The 24,925-nt window shown below is 36.8% G+C and overlaps 1 protein-coding gene and 1 long non-coding RNA gene across 6 annotated transcripts in view; one reads left to right on the top strand and one right to left on the bottom strand.

Moving 5' to 3' along the window:
* The window catches only part of LOC126912444 (uncharacterized), a 113,460-nt gene that overhangs the window by 2,149 nt on the left and 86,386 nt on the right, over positions 1-24,925 (bottom strand). The gene's annotated exons all lie outside the window — the stretch shown is intronic.
* Positions 1,345-23,330, top strand: LOC118262521 (uncharacterized). 5 transcript variants are annotated; one of them, XM_035573966.2, is made up of 6 exons: positions 1,346-1,510; positions 2,188-4,671; positions 5,854-6,257; positions 11,349-11,738; positions 19,936-21,048; positions 22,131-23,330. In XM_035573966.2, exons 2-6 carry the CDS (start codon positions 4,625-4,627, stop codon positions 23,186-23,188), a joined length of 3,012 nt encoding a protein of 1,003 aa, XP_035429859.2. In that variant the 5' UTR covers positions 1,346-1,510; positions 2,188-4,624; the 3' UTR covers positions 23,189-23,330. The 5 variants fall into 5 exon arrangements, with proteins under 5 accessions (XP_035429875.2, XP_035429859.2, XP_035429850.2 ...); XM_035573957.2 differs by having other exon boundaries at positions 22,128-23,330; XM_035573982.2 differs by lacking the exon at positions 2,188-4,671 and having other exon boundaries at positions 1,345-1,510; positions 22,128-23,330.

Genomic DNA, 24,925 nt, shown 5'->3' with positions numbered 1-24,925 from the left:
ATTTTCATACCGTGCCAAAATTTAAGGGATGATTCTTGAGATAAAGTTTAAATAAAAAATGATAGTCAGCTGTTTTAAAAAAAGTGGATTATACGTCTGTCACGTATGGGAACTACTGTTGGAGCGCCTGCGTTATTACCGTTAGCAACCAGTTGCGTTCACCCCTGTTGTTACTATCACTTTATTTAGCTACTAGCGGACCCGACAGACGTTGTCCTGTCTACACGTCTTTAATTTGAAAATTTGTCGGAAAAAATGTAAAACATTCCAAAATCAACAACTACTGATAAATTAAAATATTATTAAAAAAACATTGTCCAGCGGACAAAATTGTGAATCTAAACCATTCTCAGATCCCCTTGTACACCAGTCGTTTAAGAGAACTAAGAATTATATACTTGAGGACTGCACGGTTGGTGCGGTGGCTGGGCAACTAGCTGTCGCGCAACGGGTAGCGGGTTCGATTCCCGCACGGAGCAACTCTTTGTGTGATCCACAAATTGTTGTTTCGGGTCTGGGTGTCATGTGTATGTGAGCTTGTATGTTTGTAAACGCACCCACGGCACAGCAGAAAATCCTAGTGTGGGGCAACGTTTTATAAGAAAAAAATATATATATATACAATGTGATAGGGGCGAGACTTCTAACCCGTTAAGGCTGAGTTCTACATCTAATTTTATCGACAAAAGTCGGGGGTCGAAGGGGTCGAATCCCCTCCCAATAAAAATTATGGCTAGTTTAATATTTTTTTTACTTTTTTTGATATCAAAGGTTGTATGCGTCGTAGAAACAAAAAAAAACGACAAACGGTAGCTAATAACCTTGGCTAACTAATTCATTCCTTTTTTCGTATGTTTGATAATGTTTTGGTGAGAAAAAAAATCATTTGTGAATTATTTTTACCGAAAAATCACTATTTTTCAATATTTTCAATTAGGGGTTCAACCGCCCATATTTTTTTTTTGTGGATAAAATTAGATGTAGTACTCAGCCTTAACGGGTTAGAAGTCCCACACCTATCACATTGTATAATAAAGATAGGTAAATGATCAAATAATGTATCAGAGATATATTAAAAATCATTTTTTTTAAAAGAGTAACGATGGAGTTTCTTGCTCGTTCTTCTCCATTCGAAACAACACTTTGGAACGAGCTCCTAGCTTCACTGACGGACAGACAGACGGATAATTCAATTTGACGATTCAAAAGTCCCTATTTTCGGAATAAATGCTTTGATTTTGACTTTGGAATTTAAAAAAAATGTAGCGCCTCCCGTACTACACACCTACCATAATTTATACTTTTTTGTTACCAAAAAGTATAAAACCACCAAATGTTATTTGTCATTTAATGACATTTAAATGTTGTACATAAAACAATCATTTCATCTTCTTTGTAAAAAATATTAAAACAGAAAAAATGCAATACTTCACATAGTAACAAAACAGTATATGTGGTTAAAATTCGCCGATGTAAAATAAACAAAATATACAGAAACTGGACATGAAAGGTAATGGACCTGAAACTATTTTATACCTAACACACAAAATTCAACTAATAACGATTTTTCATAAAACTTTTGTATAAGGTTTTTTTTTACTTTATACGGGTTGGCTTTAGTTATTTGCGGCATGTTTTTTTCGGGGTTTGGTATTAAAAAATAGGAAATAATTCCCCAAAACATCTACCTAATGGCTTTTAACAAAGAAACTTGATAACCCTTTATACTTTACAAAAGTTTCATGAATAATTTCTCGTTCTTTTTCTACCGCTAAGGTGTGGGCCGCCTTTGGTCGGTCTTGAACATTTCAAGCATCCATTTCGTTCCAGCTGTTCGTTTGATATCACCATAACAACAATGATACATCTATTAATTTATTCCTTGTAATATGAGTTGTGAGGTTCAGATTTTAAACCGTCAAATAAAATAAATACTTGAACTATCGTCTCAAGAAACTGCATCAAAGTGCCAGAGTAAGAATTGGCCTCATACATAGATCACTGCATACCATTCCATTTTATACAATCTTAGCCGTTAAATCCGGACCCATGTATTGTTCACATTCATATTTATTCACTAAAATACCCCTAAATAATTTTGGTGTTATTTTATAAGAGAAAATACAAAAAAAAATCTATTTTTACAAGTTACAAGAGATGATCATACTTTAAATGGATTTGTTGCAGCAAAATTTGACAAAACATTGACATTCAGAATATATAACGAAGATTATAATAAAGATGACTGAAGACTGTATATAACAATGCCATTAAATGACTATGTACAACAAATCTAACGCTGAGAATCTAATAGCTTCACTGGAAAAAGAAACTCCTAAATCAAAAGACAAAGCAACAAGAGCAATAATGGAACATCTACTTCTTCCCCACGGCAAAATACCTTCGGAAGAGAACTTTATAGAAAATGGTTGTGCTCATATTGACTTACTACCTGAATCTACAAATAAAGTGATCTATAAATCTACATATAAATATATAGATGCAGCTAACACTAGACTAGTAGAACTAGTTCAATCAGGACCACTAAAAGAGAAAGGACATATCTTAAAAGGGTTACATGAGTTACGAGAAGAGTGGACACCATATAAAAAAGCAGTCACTGAAAATTATCCTTGGACTACCAGACCCCAGGTTTACGCGAAAAATAATGTGTATTTTATTATGTCTCATGTAGGTAGCAAAAGTCAAGACGGTAAATCGGGAATAACCAAATTAACTACACAGCAAAAAATAAGAAGTGAAAAAGCCATTGATTTAGATCTACACACAGGCAATATAAGGAAACCATCTGGAATTAAGTTGCTAGATAAATTTGACAACAATTTTAATCTTTTATCTGGACCTACAATCTCTTCTATGAGAAATAAATATGCAAAATCTTCTGAACGTGGTATGCCTGAAAGAGGAATGGTAAACATAACCGCTAAAAGAACATCGGAAAAGTCAGTAATTTCAGTTATAATAAAAAGAAAGGCAACATCTAAGAAATCAAAAAAAGCTAAAACGACTGAACTTTTGAAACTCACCCGTACTAAAGAATTCCAACCAAGAGAACTAACTAATACTGGTCTACCCCTTTCCAGAAGGACTTCTTCTGGCATAACATCAATAACAAAAAAGTCAAAGAAAAGTAAAGCTACGGGTAATTTAACACCTAAAGTAGGCAAAACTGAAAAAGTATTTCTAGGTAGATCAAACGCGGGACTTATACTAACAGTCGTAAATAAACCCCCGTCAGTAAGAGCTTCGACACAAAAGAGTAAAGAAAACATTGGGTATGTGCCTCTTTCACCATTAAAGCAATTGCAAAAGGATAAATCTACTGAAATAATAACGCCTTTGAGTGGGAAAGCTTCACCAATAGGAGAAAAAAATGTTTTATATACATTAAGTACTACATCATCAGCGTTAGATTTACGACTGCCACAAAAACTAAAACCTACACGTTTGAAAGAAAATATTGAAACATTAGATAAAGCACAATTGTCCGGTCATATAATAGAACTTGAAAAAAAAATTGCAGCACACAATATTTCTCAATATCTGGCAGGTACCAGCCTTCCCCTACCAACAGAAAGAGTAGTTCCTCCTACTACGGAGAAAGTGTTGGTGGTAAAAATAAAGCCTCGAAAAGTATCCAAAATTCCCCCTAAGAAAATCAAAAGAGTCGCTGGCTTATGTACACCTCTAGAAGGTCAAACATCAGCTTTAAAAGAAAAGATGCGGAATGGTCAAGGCGAAGGTGGAATGCCTCTATCAGAAAGCAAAACATCATGTGACAATTCTCTAGCATACACATTTAGTACTAAGTTAGGTATGCCACAAGATAAAACATCACGCGAAAAAGCAAAGGGGGAAGAACTTGTCCTGTTGAAGAAGACTGCGGCTGAGACAGGTTTACCGCATCTCGTTCGTATTACATCATCTAAAAAAATAGGGAAAAATAAAATTAGGATCAAAAAATTGGGTCCAAAGAGTGCAAAAATGGTAAAGGCTCCTGAAAAACGAATAGGTTCTGAAGTTAAGGTCAAGAAAACCTGTGAACGTGGCTGCGGTTGTGACAAAAAGAAAATTAAATTTAAAGATAGTTATATTAAGATTAAAGTAGAAACTCCAGAAACATCATCTAGTAATTCTTCAAACAAGGATGTTAACCCGGTAACTTACATAAACCATGGAGGCATTAGGTTCACTATTGGGTCAGCTATTGGTGTACCTTCGTATTCAAGAGAGGATTTTGCTGATTACATTCCACAAAAAGAATTACTTGACGATATGCCTTACAAATATAGAAGTATTTCTAGTAGTAACACTGATCACGCAATTTTATACAATGGTTTTAAAAATGATACGTTATGCTCAAATAAAGAGTTTAACTTCAGTGATGACGTAACTCAAGTTACTAGTGATATGATGTTCTATTCGTGGAACAAATCAAGTTCTAATGGAACACATTGCGTTTACACTGCAGCACACACATCCAGTGATAAAATGCACAGTGATCGGACCCCTTATGAAGATAAGGAAGAGGATCCTTGCCAATATCTGAAAAAATATATTTTTAAATTGTCAAGTAACCTTTACCACAACGAACCATTATCTAATGAAGCTTTATCGTCAAAAACAATATCCCGTAACAATTCTGGATCGGTAATTCTAACAAGTGCTAGTCCTACATTAAGTTATTCAACCTCTGATGGAACTCGCAATACATCAAGTTTTCTTTCGACCACGGATAGTGGTGGCTCTTCAAATTATTCTACCCATTTTTTCGGTTGCCAGTTATCCAACGATCTTTTCAGTGATCCCAATACTGACGAGTCAAGCTACGCTATGATTAATGGTCAAAAAATAAAAGTAAGGTAAAATAAAGATCCCTTGATTTATTTGATTTTATATGATTATTAAACATTTCATTGGTCTATCTTGCTCCGTCCGGATTTCGGTTTACATTTTTCACCGTATTTTTCTATTGTTATAATTTCCAGTTCCATTATTAATTTCAACAGAGAATTGCGAGTTACTCCAGTATTGGTTTACGTTTGATTCACTGATCATACTCATAGGGATTCATTTTACACACATTACGTTTATTTGATATGAAATAATGCCAAATACAATCAAAATAAACACAAATTTCGCTACCACTAAACATAACCGTGTAATAATAACATACATTCGTATCTTCCTACCTAAAGTAAGTACCGTCGAGAGCAAAGAAACGAGCCACCGCAATGTTTTTATTTCTTAATAAATAGTTTCTGTTCTAAATATTTAATTAATCGGTACCGTGTGCATTATGAAAAGCAATATCAATCCATCAAAAAGATGTTATTTTGTTGAAGTACTAAATATTTTTAATTAAAGTTATAGACAGTCTATACCTTTAATTAAAATGATTACGACACCGATTAATGAAATACTTATACACTTAAAAAATATCTATCAAGAAAAGAAACCATCACTAGTGGCTCCATGTGGCTTCGTTTCTTTGCTCCCGAGTGTAATTACCTAAAATAAAAAAGTGCTAGGATAGAAAGACACAAAATGTTTGGTCTCTCCAAATACGTTTAAAATATCTTATTGAGATTTGTGGATAGTTATTTTTTTTTTTATGAAACAAGCCGGTAATCTAGCTGACGTATTACCTGATGGTAAGCAATCGCCGCCGCCCATGGACACTTGAAACACCAGAGGCGTTACAAGTGCGTTGCCGGATTTTTGGGAGTTAGGAATTTAAGGGTTGTTGTTCGGGGATCGGGGATGGGGAAGATTGGAAAGGGGGGAATTGGGCCTAGTTATTATAACTATATTATGTTTTTATATTTACAGTTTCAGTAACGCTCCCTCAGAAGAATCTATAATATGCAAGGAGGACCTAGATGTCGTACCAGCATACGTATATAGAGATCGATACGTATACCAGATTTTCAGAATGTCTGAGAATAAAGTAAACCCATTACTTGTAAACAAATGTACACACATGCAAAAAACTAGAAATGGGGAACCCATTGTGGTAATAAACCATTTGAATAGTGAGCGTGACATAATGACGATAGTTGATGAACTGTTGGCAAAAAACCATTTCTCTGGAGCCTCCTCCATATTTGTACTTGTACCTTCAGAAGACAACGATGTTGATGGTTCGTCAGACTCCCTCATGGCTTCTATCTATAAACCAATAACTGAAAATCAAACTCTGAGAGGCGGTGATATTGACCCGTTGGTGGACTCTGGTGAGTCATTTGTACTAAATATACTTAGGTAATGAATATGAATCCTTTAATAATAGAAATATATTAAAGGAGGATGCAAATTCTGGTCCCACCTTCCAATAGTTGTGAGTTACATCATTGGATAGATAATGTTGAGCTGAATAAAAGTTACCATGGTGCCAAGTTCCAAATCGTAGTCCGTTCAGAGTTATTCTTTATTAAATACTAGCTTCTGCCCGCGACTTCGCCATGTTGCTGTCATGTCGCGCACTCGCTCCAAATCGTACAGTGGCTATTTTCTCTATAAAAGAATATGAAGTATTATTTTACATGTAAAGTTATAATATATGATGTTGTCTATGGAAGCTTGAATATATAATTTTTGGGAAGCTCGTATTGAAGCTGTAAAACGTAAAATGGTGATGAGTTGCAAATTCCGTGGCCGAGTTAGTAAATTAGTTGACAATGTATAAATCAGAATGACAAGAAAAATGTATTGTTGATATTGATTTGATGTTTTCTTTAACATTTTGAGTTGGCGTTGTATAGAAGGTGAATTAGTTTATTATAGGCTATATCATTTTCCCGCTGCTTAGTTATTAAATGAGAAGTTTGAGTACGAGGCAAAAATAAAATCTGTGGCCGGATTTATTATTTCTCTTATAATATTAATATAGTAATGTTATTTTTACGCTACAATCGTATTAATTGTGCTTTATACACGTAGGAGATATTATGAAACTTTTTGCCATAGGTAAGGTAACAAAGTATGGCTTATTTTTTTGGTATCCTTATCCTTACTAATCCTTACTTCCTTACTATCCTTACTAATAATGTGAAAGTAACTCTGTCTGTCTGTCTGTCTGTCTGTCTGTTACGCTTTCACGCCTAAACCAGTGAACAGATTTTGATGAATTTTTTTACAGAGATAGAATAAACCTTGAGGAACAATATATGCATATATTTTTATTGCAAAAAATAGGGGAGAATGGGTAAAAAGGGGGGATGAATGTTAATATGGAAATTCGTCATTTTTAAAGCTGTAACAGTGAAACTTTGTATTGAGACACTTTATGACAAACGAAAGAACATATGCTACATTTTAATGCAAAATATAGGGGAGAATGGGTAAAAATAGGTGATGAATGTTCATATGCAAATTCATCCTTTTTTTAAAGCTGTAACAGTGAATTTTTGTATTTAGACACTTTATGATAAACGAAAGAACATAGGTTAGAATAAAAAAATACATTGTTGATTAAAGGCGTAGAATGGTTGATAGAGGATATTAGTGTTTGCTTAAAAATTCGTCATTTTTGTTAATACTGTTGTCTGTGGCTTCACTCGCGTTCGAATCGTACCTACCTATTTATTTTAATCGCCAATATCCCTACCACCATATTAATATTATTAATGCGAAAGTAACCCTGTTTTTCTTGAGGTTACGCTTACACGAATGTTTTTTTTATGGAATATAACAACGAAACAATGTATTTTTTTATTGATCGGCTAAGTATAGGATATACGACTGGCTACGCTACATCATGATATCTTTAAAAATGCTAACAGTAACATATTCTCAAGTAATTCAGATTTTACATGACACACACACGCGGACGAAGTCGCGGGCAAAAGCTAGTCTGTTTATAATTGTCATACGGCTGATAATAAGGATTATTGAAGTGTTTTTCGATTCCTAAGTTTCCTAAAATCGACACTATTATATTACTTTTCTAATAAAAATATGTTAAACAACTGTTTAACGTCTAATTACTTATTCAATGGATAAGGCGTGAATAGCTAGATATAATAATTTACTAATAAACAGTGTGTAAGCCTTGTGTAACTATTTAATTGTTATTACACTAACTACTAACCTTTTGAGAAGTGTTCCGAATCCTTAAAACGTTAAAACCACCACACATTTCTATTTCTATTTTTCTTTCATATTTACATGATTGTGTTTACCAGTAACTAGAAAATAAGTAATAAACAATTTCTGTTAATTACGAAATATTTTCAGTATATCATACATGTGGATATTTAAATTATTTTATTTTAACATTTTCCAATCGGTAAAATGACATCTATAATTAAGGACATGTTTTGAACGCGCTTTGAAACGTCAAAGGTAATTTTCCGCAAGATGTAAGAAGATAATTACAAACCCAGGTCGTGTTGTTTTTCGTATTTATATTTCATATGCATTCATTTTATTATTGATAATAATGGGAAATAGAGTCCTTTGTATCGTAGCAAAGAAGAGGAAGTGTGCTACTAATTGGGATCCTTTGTGATTGAGTTTAAATTAAGTATTATTTATCAAATTCTGCTCTAGTTAATTCTCAAAATTATATATATTTTTTAAATTACTACCTATTTGTTTCAGCATAAGGATGAGCAGATGATGAGAAACCAAGTTCTCAATGAGAACTGTCGTAAAGGCTGAAAATGAGCTAAAAATGAAATACATGCTAGAAACCTATGAGTGGACACGAGCTGAATAAGAGCTTCGTCTAAAGGTGCTCCCACACAGCGGTTATATAACGTTATACAACAATGTGTAACAATAACATTTGTGTTTAAACAAATTATAACAGTGGTTGTAGAGTATGTTACATGCTTTTATAAATGTTACACAATGTTGTATAACGTTATATAACTGCTGTGTGGGAGCACCTTAAGAAATTTAAAATAACAAAATATTTTACTAGAAACTGAAATAAATACATTCTCAGTATAAACTTGTTCTTTTATTTTAAGGAAATGTTTGTTAAAAATGTGTTCTTATAAACAACTGCCTTGCAATTTGTCCAGCAGTATTGTATTCTGGCTGTCTCTGTTGTTGATGGAATGGTGGCTGAATAGCAGTTTCAAACATTTAAAGAATTTACAGTACAGCAAGAGGAAGAAAGTGTTTGATTTTTGACCCTTGCCATGTATGTTAGCTGCATCGTCTTGTACTTCTTACTGCACCCATGCCCTGAGAGCTTCACAAACTTGAAGCTCCACAGAGAAGCCGCCAACCTTCTTTGTTTGTTCTATGTCTTCTCGGATCAAGTCCACCACTTCTGTATTTACCTTTCCATTCATCTTCTTCGTAAGAAAAGGGATCATTGCGTGTTTTATAAGGTTTTGTATTTCTAGGTCATTCCTCATCGTCCAACTCGAGAATATTAAAATGGCGCAGATATTCTAAATAATCCGTAATAACCACTAAATTAAAATATGTTACGAGATAAGATACGACAGTAAGTTATTTGTTGGTTATTCACACGCTAAACAAGCTCATCTGACTGAATAAGGATTGTGTAAAATGACATACATATATTATACTTATGCAACTGTTATAACAGATGTGTAAGATGACAATCCTTATACATTGATTTTATTAGTAATGAATATGCTATAACGCGTGTATAAATGTTTATTAGTAATGGTGCTCCCACACAGCAGTTATATAACGTTATACAACATTGTGTAACATTTATAACAGCATGTAACATACTCTACAACCACTGTTATAATTTGTTTAAACACAAATGTTATTGTTGGAGCACCATAAGACCATTAGTGTATAAGGTACAAATGTAATTATAACGTAAAAAATAGCATTATTTGGTTACTGATAAAACTACCATGTTTAGTAAAGAATAACTCTGAACGGACTTACATTAGAATTTGGTACATGGTAACTAATATTCAGATCAAAATTACCTATCCAATGATGTAACACACGTATGTAGCTATTGGAAAGTGGGACCGGATTTCATAGAAACTGGTATCCTCCTCTATTATTATTATTTACACAAAGCATTTGACGAGGAACTCGACTCACTGGCTCCTTTTATCTGTTTCGAGAAGGCACCCGCACTAACGAGAATGAAACTTCGGAAAGTACAGTCAGCAAAGTTATTAGTTATACGGTATGAAAACGAAAATCGATTTTGTTCTGAAACAGTAGCTCGTCCTAAATTGTATGCTTTAACGATAAAGCCATATCTATACTAATATTATAAAGCTGAAGAGTTTGTTTGTTTGATTGTTTGTTTGTTTGTTTGAACGCGCTAATCTCTAGAACTACTGGTTCGATTTGAATAATTCTTTTTGTGTTGAATAGTACATTTATCGAGGAAGGTTATAGGCTATGAAACATCATGCTATGACCAATAGGAGCCAAGCAGAACGGGTGAAACCGCGCGGAAGTAGCTAGTTTCGTATAAGCATTGGTCGGTTCAGTTGCTATATAATGGTCACTATCTCTCTTGACGGCTGGAGCGTGTGAGGTTCATTCGCTCACACGTCCCGCCTCCTCCCTAGGTAGCATGATTGCTTCGCAGACGGCATCCCAGTCTCCGCGTTCCGCAACATGGCCTAATGGAATATGATGTCCTAATGGTGATGGATCGGATATGTAACATATCATTCCGAGCCCGGATATATATCCAGATCCCATATCCACTAAATATATCCGAAAGTGGGCTATGTTTACGGAGCGAGAATGCTAAGCGACATTGTTCGTTAATTGTTATCCGATCTGTCCCAATCCGCTCTCACTGAAATCCATATCTGCGGAACGATCGACTGACATGGTGATCATCTATGCTTCTATCATTCATTCCGACCATTCCCGTTCCGTATCGCCAAAGAGTATAATAAGTACCTAGGTATAACGTATCGCCATAGAGTATAATAAGTACCTACGAGTAGGTATAACGTATCGCCGATCACGTGTCATCGCTCTCGCTCCAGGAGCCGTCGCGTCGGAGTTACTCGGATATAGGATATGTTTTTATTTTGCAAATGTCCCGGTCGTGTTATTTCACGGGAGACCAGAATTGAGATCATATGATTTATCACCATTAGACTTTTTTCATGGGGTTTCTTATATATGCAAATAAGCCGACGACGACTCAAGCCTTAAAAAGGAAATTGGACGCTGTATTAATGAAATGCCGTAGCATTTATGCAAAACGGTCATTATAGATATAGCAAACCAGCGGCAGCCATCCGGAGTTACCAATGCCTATAACTTAGCTTTAACAGGGTTACATACATAAGTAAGACGCAAAATATACTCGAAAATAACTAACAAAGTAAATAAATTTGTAGATGTGCAACGAAGAATTTCGACCACCGCGGACAATTTAAAAATTTCCACAAAGGGAAAGAAATTCCTTATGGAGAATTTGCCTACTACTGTGCTATCATTTCATAACAAGGAGACTATGTTTGATTCCCTAAAGACATGGACATTATCAAAAAGACATAAAAACAAATTGTGTCAGATCACATCGGGACCACCAAACGAGAGAGGCGCAAACACGGACAGAGACTTGGTGAATACAGAAACGAATGTCAACCTTCCATACTGCTGCTGTTTGAATCACCATGAATGCTCGCAATACTGCACTTATGATCCAAACCGACCTCCGATACCTGAGTCGTATGATGAATCGAATGAAGTGTGGGATCAAATCGTATCGGTTGTTATCAGTCACGGTAAAAATATTTCTCTATTTTAGCCTCTACATAATCGTTAGAAGTGTAGAATAGTTACGATTAATTTCTTCTTAAAAATATCTGAAACTTCTTCTTTGGCTGATAGAAATGCAGAATATAGTGGTGAATTATACGGTAAGTGAATTATTGAGTTTTTATAATTTAAAAACATTTTGATATAAAACCAGCCTATGTGAATCCCCGATGAAATATTTTGATAGTAACTGAATATTTCGAAAACGTAATAATAATTAAATTAGTACTCATGACTATCCGGAGAGGCCTCTCCTGCCTCATTCTTGCCTGATTCGGCTGGTTTGAGTGGAGATCGCCAGGAGTTGCCTTCAACTCCACTTGGGGGAAGGATGTATCCCAGTAAGATGCTGGTAGGAGTATTGACTGTACTTCCGGGATTGCTCTGATAGCCGTGGAATGCCTCTCCTTCCTCAAGCAGCTCAACGTATGTTGCCCCCTTGTCGCTACATGCTAGCGGCCGTTTCCGGGGGCCCATTAATTGAGTATATTAACTATTCCATAGCCACCCACACATTTATATTTACCATATCTTACAATAGTCCTGCATCAAACGGAGATTGTCCTTTGGTGTGCTTCCATAGTGCATACAGGGATAACCACCGGCTGATGTCCCAATACATTTAGATTAAAATTGTTCAACGGGCCTTTGCGAGTTGGCTTCGGCCCCTCGTACGCCTTCCAAAGGTCCGGGACCCTGTGGTCCCGAGATATGTAAAGAACAAACATTAAATTATGTAATAAAAATTTAATAATGTCAGCCCAACGACTCTCGGATCAAGTTGTAAGGATGGGACTTGGACGAATTAAACAAGATGTTGATTGTTACACGTTCCGCTTATTAATGCTCTGTCCTATTCTAAGATACAGGTTATATTCTTATGTCCTAATGGTAAACTACTACGTCACACGCCCTAACAAAAACAAAAAATAAAGTATGTATAAAAATGTATTTTTTACTTAATTAAAACATAAAATTGATTGAGTATAATATGAAGATTAAACAGGGATATATTCTTTGTGTTATAAAGAGTGTCCCAAAATTAACGCAAGATTTTAATTAAATAGAAAACGCCGTTTTTAGTCTTTTGATAGTTATATTTCTATTTACTCGTAAAGTACATAGATTAGGGTTATGTATGGAATAACACATCGGACAAATGGCCTCCACGGCTTTGCATGCACATGCGTAGTCTTTTGTTGAAATTTTCCATGACCATTCTGCATAAATGTGGCTGAATTTCGTTGATGCAGCGTTGATTCTCCTCCTTTAATGCACGGGTGGTTGTGGGCTTGTTGACATAGACTTGTGATTTCAAATAACCCCATAAAAAGATGTCTAATGGTGTTAAATCACACGATCTAGGAGGTCAATTTTGATCACCGAAACGAGAGAATACACGACCTGGAAATGTCTCATGCAGTATATTGAATTGTTCTTTAATAATGAAGACACGTGGTTCTATCGTGTAACGCTCCATTTTTAATAACCCTATACTGTTAGCTGTCAAATTGCTTTTTTTGCAGGGTTGCCAACACTTCACTGCACAAATGGCGGCAAATTCAAATCTTGCGTTAATTTTGGGACACCCTTTACAATTACACACACACAACACACACAACGTCACGCCTTTTATCCCCGAAGGGGTAGGCAGAGGTGCACATTACGGCACATAATGCCGCTATACAATGTACACCCACTTTTCACCATTTGTGTTTTTAAGTCCCATGTAATAGGGGGTGAGCCTATTGCCATATCCTGGACACAATTCCAGACTCCGTGCTACTACCGAGAAATTTTCGAAAATCCGAAAAAACCCAGTAATACTTTGCCCGACCCGGGAATCGAACCCGAGACCCCTTGTTCGGCAGTCGCACTTGCGACCACTCGACCAACGAGGCAGTCTATACTATACAATTAATAAGTACTTATCATATAATTATAATATAACTATATAATATAATGTGGCATCTACTATCTGTTTCAAAACACTCTAAAAGTAAACAATAAACAATGTCATTAGTACATAAACTTAATTTGACACCGTACCATTACAAACAAAAGTGTCACAATAGCATTTAAATAATTCGCTTCATTCATAGTAGAGTCTCGTTCTATTTTTATGGATAATCTTTTCTTTCCCTTTAACTAAAACAACAACATTTGGAGATATTTCCATGACTACTTGAAATGGTAAAAAATATAATGGTTCCAGCTTGTTAAAACTTTCATTTTTAACTAATATTTGGTCCCCAGTTTTATATGTTATTGGATTTATACTGCTATCATATTTACTTTTCCTTACAAGTTTAGAATTAAAAAGATTGTTTTTCGCATCCATTTGAGACTTTTGTAAACGATATTTTAATTCAACAGCATAATTATCAAAATTATAAATTGGGTCCAGTGAGGTGGTAAGGTTGGAAGGTATGTTACATTGTTTTCCGAACACGAGTTCATATGGTGTAAATTTTGTACTCGAATGTACCGAAGTGTTATATGAGAAACACCAGTAGGGTATCCATGAACTCCATTCCTGTGTTTGACTGTTAACTTGCATTCTCAAATAAGAAGTTAAATGTTTATGGCTGTTTTCTAGTGAACCTAAAGTTTGATGATGGTAGGCTGTAGATTGTAAATGACTAATATGTAAAATTGTACATACCTCTTTCATTATGGTGTTAACAAACTCGGTTCCTCTGTCGCTTACTATCTCTCGGGGAATGCCATACCTGAGTATAAAATTATTTACTAGAGTTGTGGCCACCGTACGCGCATCCTTGCTGTCTATCGGATACGCTTCGACATATTTGGTTAAGTCACATTGAAGCGTTAAAATATAATTATAGTTGTTGTCTCGGGGTAAGGGACCTACTAGATCTACGCAATCCGTTATAACCATAGGCTCTTTAATCCGTTATAACCATAGGCTCTTTTACTGTATTTAAATATTTATAAAGTTGGCATTTGTTACATTTCATTACAAAATTAGTAACATCGCGTTCTAATCCATGCCAAAAGTATTTTTTCCGAATATTGTTTAACATGCGTCTTATTCCTGCATGTCCACTAGTGGGAAGAATATGATAATCGTTTAGAATAACTTTCTTTGTATCGTTGTCAATAATCTTTGTAACTCCTCTTACTATACATAAGCGGGGTCCGGACCACTTAGGTAATTTATTTATATATTGAGCTAGCTCTTTAATTATTCTTATATTATTTTCATTTTTGATTATATATAAAGTATCTATTTTTAGATCTGCACAAAATAATTCCATTTCTCTCACAGAGACCGCTCGGGTACGCTGTGATTGAGTAAATAGTTTTACGTATATAGTGCGATCTGACGACGAATATGCATAATCATTTTTCTCAAAAGTCACATACTTTTTAACCTTCCTCCATTCTTCTTCATTCACAAATACTAATTCCGTGTAATCCTTAGGTAGTTTTAACATTTCTACAACTCTTGGGTGATCAGTCCAATCGTTTCTAGGAATATTATCTACCGAAGTATGATTATTGGAATCCTTCAAAAGCTCCCGTCTCTTTGCTCTTGTGAGTACAGATATAATGTGTTCATTCATGGATCGTAATTCTTCAGAAGTTAATTCTATGCGTGACAATGCATCTGCAGCTACATTATCACGCCCTTTTACGTAAACCACTTTATAATCGTACTCTTCTAGTAACAACCGAAATTTTAATAATCTACTGGAAGGATCTGTCAAATTATATAAAAATACTAAGGGCCTATGATCTGTTTCTATAATAAACCGTCCTTTCCATTTTTTTTTTTTTTTTTGAGGTCTGAAAGTCATCCTACGTCTTCTCCCGCCTTGGGCGAGGCGAGAGGGAGTGTCAGACTCTTACTGACTAAAAACCACCCCGTTCCTTCTCCTGCTTTTCGAGCCGGAACCCCGGTAAACCCGCTAGGTAGTCCGCAGCTCCGGATCAGGCATCAGCCCTACTGGGCCCCATCTGTGGTGGTCTGATGGCTCTTTGAGGCGCGCGCGGAAAATATATTGCACCAGAAAGTGAATCCAGTATATCAGTTATGTTAGGGAGGGGAAATTTGTCATCAAGTATGCGATCATTTAATTTCCGGATATCAACAAATAAACACCAACTTTTTTTGTTATCCTCTAGTGTTTTAGGACAAGTAGTATTGGACTAGACCACTCACTACTCGCGGGCTCTATAACATCATTAGAAATCATTTTTTGGATCTGGTTTTCAATTTCATTCCGTTGCAAAAATGGTAACCGATATTGTTTAATATAAACTGGATCCGAATTGGGCTTTAAGTGAATTTTTTGTTCGTAAAGATTACAAGTGTCTAATTTATCTCCTGGTAAATAGAATACGTCAGCAAATTTTGCACAAGTATTTTGTATACTTATGGATTCCTCTTTGTTTAAGTGCTGTAATTTTATCAATGATAATAATCTCCTAACTCTTTCTCAGCTAAATATTATAATTAGATAGATAATCAATGTCAGGTTTGAAATAATTAAGTTGAATTGCTATTTCACGTATATTCAAAATTTATACTAAGATCTTTCCCTCTCTAGGTTGACAGATAACGCAAGCCTCACTCTCAAAACAATTAATCTGGAAAAAAATCTGAATAAGTAGTCAACTCGGACCACATACCTATGGCCCATTTGGGACGAGTTGGGGAAATTAAAAATAAATTAAGTTTTTAGTGGTCAACTCGTCCCACTTTTTTTTTGTATGGATCTTTAAACTTTATCAATGTTTGGTACAGTTAGCAACACAAGATTAAAAATATGTTTTTATAGTTTTTTTCTTTACTTTCGTTTTGTTCATAGATTATTTCATATTAAAAATCATCCTTACGAAGTAAGAACCTCTTTTTTTAGTGTCGGTTAAATAATTTATTTAGGCAATAATCGTCCTAGAGTGATGCGATTTGTAGACGCGTATTTCTGGGGACTGAAACCAGTCCTCATGAATACGTGTCGCGTGTTACAGAGCGTATCGACTTCCTGAAGCAGAAAGTCTATACATGGGCAAATCGTATCAGGCGGTACAAAAAACGAGTGGAGCGATTTCCTCAGAATCGGATGTTCCAAAGAGATCAGAGATGGGTATATAGAAATTGGGAACGCTCCAACCAACATGTGACTGATGGGCGGCGACCGGATGATGAAGCCACTAACACATTTTGGCGCAACATCTGGTCGGTGCCTGTCAGCCACACAGAGGATGACTGGATTTGTGATGTTGAGCGGAGGTGTGAAACTGTGCCAGAGATGGAGGAGGTGATAATCATTTCGTCTAATGTGAGCAGTGCAGCCTGTTCGGTCCCAAATTGGAAATCACCGGGGCCAGACGGGCTGCACAACTTCAGGCTCAAATGGTTCACCAGTTCACACGCTCGCTTAGCATCACAGTTCCAGGCAGCTTTAGAGGCAGAATCGTTACCCCAATTTCTAACAACAGGCGTTACCCATCTGCTCCATAAATCAAGTAGTTCCACTGAATCCAAAAATTATAGACCAATTACATGCTTATCAACGGTCTATAAACTTCTTACATCTATTTTGAGAACAAAAATAACAAAACATATTGAAAAACATTATGTCGGTATCTCAAAATGGATGTAGGAAGGGGTCTCTTGGAACTAAGGAGCTACTCCTTATTGATACGGTCGTAAGCCAACAGGTTCGTCGGTCCCGAAAAAACTTGTCTACATGTTGGATAGATTATAAAAAAAGCATATGACTCTGTGCCACATACATGGCTCATGAGGGTGCTGAAGTTGAATAAAATAGATGCGACTCGATGCACCTTTTTACAGTCATGTATGAGGCAATGGAGTGCTATGCTTTGCTATCCGGGATGTAGACAAATTCAAGGGAGTGAGGAACCTGTAAGGATAGTGCGAGGAATATTCCAGGGTGATAGTCTGAGCCCACTATGGTTCTGCTTGGTCTTGAATCCTCTCAGTACCCTACTGGAGGCTTCAGGGCTAGGCTATCCTTTCCTATGTCAGAAGGACCGGACATGAAGCAATCGTAACGGGAACGCTTCTTTAGCCGCCTGAATAAAGTGCTGAAAAGTTCATTATGAGGCGGAAACAAGGTGCGAGCCTATAACGGTTGGGTCATGCCGGTTCTGATGTATTCTTTTGGTATACTCAAGTGGACTCAGACTGAACTTGACACCCTAGATAGGCGACTCCAAACACTGCTGATCACCCTCTTTCATCGACCATAAGGTTGTACATCCCGCAGAAATAAATAAATAAATAAATACTAAACAGTATAAAAAAAGGTGGGAGTCGACGCTTATTAAATGCTAAAACCCTTCATAACCGTGAGGTGTGCAACCTCAGGGAATAATTTCCTGAAAGTAAACGAGGGTATGCATCGAGAAGTAGCAGCAGTGGACAATGGATTCACTTCACTATCTTTAGCAAAAGAGAACTGGCGCAAACCTGGGGGCCTACTCTAATTCAACGAAAATCGAAGTTTCGTCCGAAACCTCGCAGATTGCATACTACAATTCTATTTATTGCGAACTTTAATGAACAAAAATGAACGAATGAAATGAAGATAAATCAATAGGTTTTGATATGAAATTAAAAATAAAACGTTATTTCAACTAATTCTATTAGTAAATCAATAAAACCTACGGCCGAAGATTAAACGAAACTTCGGATTCGAGAACCGGAGTAGGCCCCCTGTGGTACTGAACGTCAATGACCGCAAGGAGGTATGGCATAGCAAGGAGCTCCACGGATGCTTCTTTCGGGTCCTTCAGGGACCCAGTGTAGATTTTCTGGCGTCCGTATCTTGGCTACGATTTAGAGAAACTGAAGGAGCTCTTTGGAGAAGCTGAAGGATTTGTCTGTGCAATTATGGACGAAGTTGAATAACTTCGACGAATAACTACCGGAAATATATTATTAAGCATGGGACTGTTGACATATGTCGGACATGTCATAATCCTGGTGAATCCATAAGACATATCATTTCTGGTTGTGGTCGTTTGGCTAATGCTGAATATTTGCATAGACATAATCAGGTGGCCAAGATTATCCACCAGCAACTTGCTTTGCACTATCAACTTGTTGAGTTTGAGGTTCCATACGTATGTGCCCGACCCAGTTCTTGAAAACGGCCATATCACGTTGTACTGGGATCGGTCTTTCATCACTGACAGGACTATTGTAGCCAATAAACCTAATATAATGGTAGACCGACAAGCGCGCCGCACGATGATAATCGATGTCACCATCCCCCATGACGAGAGAGATCTAAAGAAAGATAAACAAAAAAATATCTTGACTTGGCTCACGAGGTCGTCGACATTTAAATGTGGATTCGGCTATCGTTGTGCCGATAGTCGTGTCGGCCAACGGATTAATACCCAACAGCCTCGACAATCACCTTAGGAGGCTAGGGTTGGGCGGATGGATCAAGGGCCTGATGCAGAAGGCAGTACTCCTTGAAACGGCACGTATTGTGAGGAGGTTTCTGTCTCTGGAGCCCTAACCACCGGTAGCTTGGACCATGCTCCCGCTACTGGTCGGCTCCTATTTTTATATTTTCAAATATTATTTTATTTTGTATTTTATAAGTAGTATTTAAACATGTAATTTTAGAGAATTTTGAATAAATATATAGATTAAATGGTACTATTCGACCAAATACGCTTTTACAATTAGTTCCTTAACTTTTACAGAAAACCGTTAATAAAATGTTTGGTATTCTGAATAGCACGATATGGATCTTATACCCAACCACCACTCAATTCCTATTCCAAGAAACTCGTAACATAAATAGCGAGAGGTCGGTGTTCCATGTAATATTTGCACCTCTGCATACCGTTTTCAGATGTGTGGTGTCGGCAGAGTAGAATGTATTTGTCACCATCGACTTCCCACCCGGACCGGATAGCAGTAGCATCCTCTGCAAAACCTTCTCATCCTTTTTAACTTCAATTTCCAACCGACCTACGAAGCGTAGAGATTATGTCAAACCCTCTCTTTAATGGAGATGGTCGAAAGAACTCTCACGGATGCATGAGAGTTCATCAATCAACCATCATTTATGATAATGTATTATTAAATATAATTCTATTTTTATGAAGAGTAGTAGAGTGTTATATTTATGTTTTTCTTTGTAGGTATGAATGCTGAATATAGTGATTCTTTCTCAGCGCCACAGTTAAACTCACAGTCTAGAAAATCGGGCACAACACTGAATTTGTTTCGGACACAAGCCACGCTGTGTGATACGCCACCGTGTAGTAATCTACAGCTGAAAAATAATCTACCTGTACGTGATACGCTACCGAGAAGAAATATATCGCTACGTAATAATATGCCACCATGTTGTGAAATGCTACCAGGTCGCAATTTACCACCGCTTCATGAAATGCCACCGTGTAATGAATCGCCACCGTGCAAAAATATGACACCCTGTAATCAAACGCCACCGTGTCATAATACGCCGCCGTGTCAAGAACTGCCACCATGTCATAATAAGCCACCGTGTCAAGAAATGCCACCTTGTCATAATATGCCACCGTGTCATAATAAGCCACTGCGTCTCGAAACGCCACCGTGTCATAATAAGCCACCGCGTCACGAAACGCCGCCGTGTTATAATAAGCCACCGAGTCATAATAAGCCACCGTGTCAAGAAACGCCACCATGTCATAATAAGCCACCGTGTCAAGAAATGTCACCATGTCATAATATGCCACCGTGTCATAATCAGCCACCGTGTCAAGAAACGCCACCATGTCATAATATGCCACCGAGTCATAATAAGCCACCGTGTCAAGAAACGCCACCATGTCATAATATGCCACCATCTCACAATAAGCCACCTTGTCAAGAAACGCCACCATGTCATAATATGCCACCGAGTCATAATAAGCCACCGTCTCAAGAAATGTCACCATGTCATAATATGCCACCGAGTCATAATAAGCCACCGTGTCAAGAAACGCCACCATGTCATAATATGCCACCGTGTCACGAAAATGCACAGTCTGATAATACACCGCCGTATTCACCTGAAAATCATCATAACAAGGAATCTACCGCTACAACAAATTCAGAAGTAAAATCGTGTGAGTGTAATACAGAAAAATTGAAGGAACTGCTAGAGCAAGCGCTCAGTACGGTAGTGTTGCAGAATATTAAGTCGGTTGGCTTCAGAGAGCGCAGAGATACTGAGACACAAACACTCAAATATCCATCCAGTACTGCTGTAGCCACTAAAACTGAAGGTAATAATTACATGCTGTTGTTGAAATTTTACACATTCCTCTGTAGCTGCTAATTTGTTGATTCAGTGCTCGCATGTGTGACTCGTAAAATTTTAGGCGCAATCTTTGTCGGAAGAAGTATTTTTAAAAATATGGCTAGAAATTTGCCTATGTACTGGGTGATTTGTTACTGTAGTACTTAGTAAGTTGCATTATAATGCGAAAAGTATTCGTGGTCTTTTTTGGTCTTTATGGCTCCTCTCTTCCTTAAAGAAGTGGATAAGAGTGCCAGACAGTTACTGACTAAAAACCACCTCGTTTTTATTCGTTGTCGGGGCCTTGGTACCTATATGACGATCTATTCTCATCCTCGGAAAATTGTAATCTTCTAATTAACATTTAATTGGCCCCGACACGAAGAGAAGTTGGAACGCGGTAGTTTTCCGTCAGAAACGGTTTCGCACTTTCTTTCCATTTCCCCCAGGAAGGGAGGTCTCACAGAGGTCATTTCAAGATAAGCCACAAAAAATAATGATATAACGAATACATTTCACGTTAGAACCTCCTCCATTTTGGGAAGTCGGTTAAAGCCTAGCCAAGTCTCGATGGAGCTGCTTGTTTGTCTCAGGAGATTTAATCACAAACCTCAGATACTTAATTCTAGCGACATCAACCTATTTTGCGTTTCCTAGCACCTTTAGAAAGCAACAAATGTCTGAAAATGATTAATCTTCAAACTTGTATAGCTTCTACATCTTGGATCCTACAACTTTTAGATCCATATTAACTATTAGTTCCAGACGGCTAGTTCTAATGATATGTACTGTAGCGACACATGTCATGATAAGTACAAATAGCTTAATTTTTTTTATATCGTAATATTTGCTTTGACGTTCGAAAGTTCCTTCCCGGGCGATTGTCGATAGCGATTGCTCGCCAGACACGATCACTTGCCCTGGTCGGAGCATCCTCAGGCCTGCTTTCAGAAAATTCGCAATAATAATTAATAATACTTATTTCCTTTGTGTTAGTCAACGAAATCCCGACAACACAACGTGATATTTTGGTGTGTTTTTGTTAATCAACATTTATGTTCACAGCAGATGTAGAACACTATTCCACTTGTCGACTTCCTCCTAACGTCGACGAATGTAGTTGTGATCGAAAAAAGAAACAAACAAAACTCAAATCAGCATGTCCGTGCTCACCAAAAAAGAATAAGAAAACGCGACCACAAACTACACGTGCTAAATCACCCGTCGCAAGTCACTTAAGTCCAATTCGCAATCCAGAACAGATACGGATAATAGGACCAGCAGGAGAGTCAGGACAGCAAATTGAAAGCAGAAAAATGTACACTCCAGCGGGCAATAAACAAGCTAAACCCACCAATACAATTGGTACTGCAACCGCCCACGATTTAGATTATAAGAGCAAACGTTTAAAGAAAACAAAGAACGTCATATGTGAATGTCCACGAGAAGTATTTGAGCGCGAACCAAAACCAGATCCAGTACCAAGCCCAAAACCAGTACCAGTACCAAGCCCAATACCAGTACCAGTACCAAGCCCAATACCAGAGACAAATCAATTTGAATGGGTTGACCAAAGAGAAGTAAAGAAAATGAAGTCTGATTTAACGCATAAACTTTCAGGATTTACAATGGAGACAAAACCACACCCGCCTTCAACAGATGAAGAAAGTACAGTAGATGACGCACTTAAACACTACGCCGCTATCTACCCAGACCTGTTTGAGCGTATCGTTAAAGAACATTTATCAAAGCAGCAATCGTCACAATCGGCACAACCTCCACCGCCTTCATCAGAAACAGCCAAAGAAAAATCGTTGGAAAATATTATAAAAATTTCAAAAAAGCCAAAAACTAAAATCTACTGCGAGTGGCCTGAAGGAGCCCCGCTACTGCCTTTACACTCAGTTAAAGCAATACCTCCTTTTCCTCTAGGGGAAGCGTCACCCTTTCCAATTACTCTTTCAACACGCTCAGAATCTACATTACAATCAGAAAGTCAATACAGTAAGGGCACCCTTACTGCAAGATGTCTGAAGATTAAAATATCAAGCAAAGTTACCGGTTCGCCGGGTCCCGCAGATGTTTATTACTATGATTTACTTCAGGACTCATTTACAAGTTGGTGACGTGGACACTTGAAATAGAATTTTAATTTTTCATTACTAGGATTTTATATTTTATAACTTGAGTAACATGTAACGCTATTGTTTTGTTATTTTTATACAAATCAACTGTTATATTTGTTAGTAATTAAAAATCTATGAGTTAGTTGTTGTGTTATTTGAGTATTCACTAGCGTCTGGGATCTGGGAAGTGATTTCGAATAGTATTATACATAATGTGAGTATACAGGTATCCCTGTAGTCGACGCCCAAATAGCTGGTTATTCGCAAAGTTCCAACAGGGTCGCCACCTTTATCAGCTCTTTCCATCCGATTAGGAGCGACTGGAGAGGACATAGTTGGAGATGGATCATTGTGTTGCCCAGTTTCTTACTGGCCATGGCAACTTTAAAAGCAAATTTGTCTCATTTAAACTCGTTGATTCACGATGGTGCCAATATTCGACAGCTGAGTTGCATGCAACACGAACAGTACGCCCATCACGTACTCTGGGAGTGTGGTCTCTGGCAATCTGAGCGTAACACTATGTTAGATAGTTTAATTGGGTAGTATCCTCGGTCAAAAATAAATTATTACAACTTTTCAATACAATAAAATATTAAAAAATAATCACACTCTCATTCATAAATTTGATGAACTATTTAATTTTCGATATTTTCTAGCAAAATTTCTAGAAATAAGTCTGTTATTTAATTTTGACGTCAAAAACTTATGACGTCATAACGCACTATTTCATACAAAGTTCATAGAAAATATCGTTTTTGACGTTTCGAAAAAAGTATTGAATTTGACTAGTAGGAAACTAGCCTATTGTTACATACTTATTATTAGAAACTACTGTAGTAGACCCTGGCTTACAAGAGTTGCAATAGTAGCAGTGATGAAGATGATGATGATGATTATCAAGATCTAGATATCGGTCTGGCTGAAGGTTAACAATCGAATTACTGTTTAGCATATTATTTTGAGTTTTTACTTACTTATAAAACATCATACAAATATTTCAGCCATACTAAAACATTTCGAAAAAAAATTAATTCAGAATTGGCGCTTGGCATAGCTTAAACAACAACAAAAATGCCTGGCAATAATAGATTCGTATTAATAAAAGTTCAATAAAAATAATAATAACAAAATAAGAACTTCTTAGAAAGGTTTGAAAAGTTGATATTTTACCTGTACAGGTGCGATGCGCACTGATGAACGCAACCACTACCGCCAGCCAGGTAGCTCGTATGATGTCTGGGAGAGTGAGAGAGATAGTATATATCTATAATAAACTGGCCTAGGTACCTAAAATTCTTGTTTTTTCGACGTTGCTACCTCTCGTACTATTAGTAATTTATTTCCTAAATTCGACGCAAAAAAATATTTTTCAACGAAATCCAAACTCAAACAATCTGGAGTTACTATAAAAGCAGGAGTAGGAACGGGGTAGTTTTTAATCAATGAGAGTCTAACACTACTTCTGGTCTCACCCATGGCGGGAGAAGCAAATAGATGGTATTCCTCCTCAATAAATGCTTTAAGCTAATGAAATCAATATCGTGTGCCCATAAGGACCACTAGCCATTTACATAAAAATCTCAAAAGGAGCACGAGAGCTTCATTTCATTAGCTTTAAAAGGGTTTGAATATTCATATTTTTCTGTAAGATCAAGAAAATTATGGTTTTTTAGCCGGTAAACGAACCGACGGATCACCTGATCGTAAGCAATCGCTGCCGCTCATGAAAACCCA

This window comes from Spodoptera frugiperda, chromosome 25 (assembly GCF_023101765.2).
Source record: "Spodoptera frugiperda isolate SF20-4 chromosome 25, AGI-APGP_CSIRO_Sfru_2.0, whole genome shotgun sequence".
In the NCBI taxonomy this organism is placed as follows: domain Eukaryota; kingdom Metazoa; phylum Arthropoda; class Insecta; order Lepidoptera; family Noctuidae; genus Spodoptera; species Spodoptera frugiperda.
The sequence above is the reverse complement of the archived record's forward strand: the minus strand, read 5'-3'. Positions and strand labels throughout refer to the sequence as shown.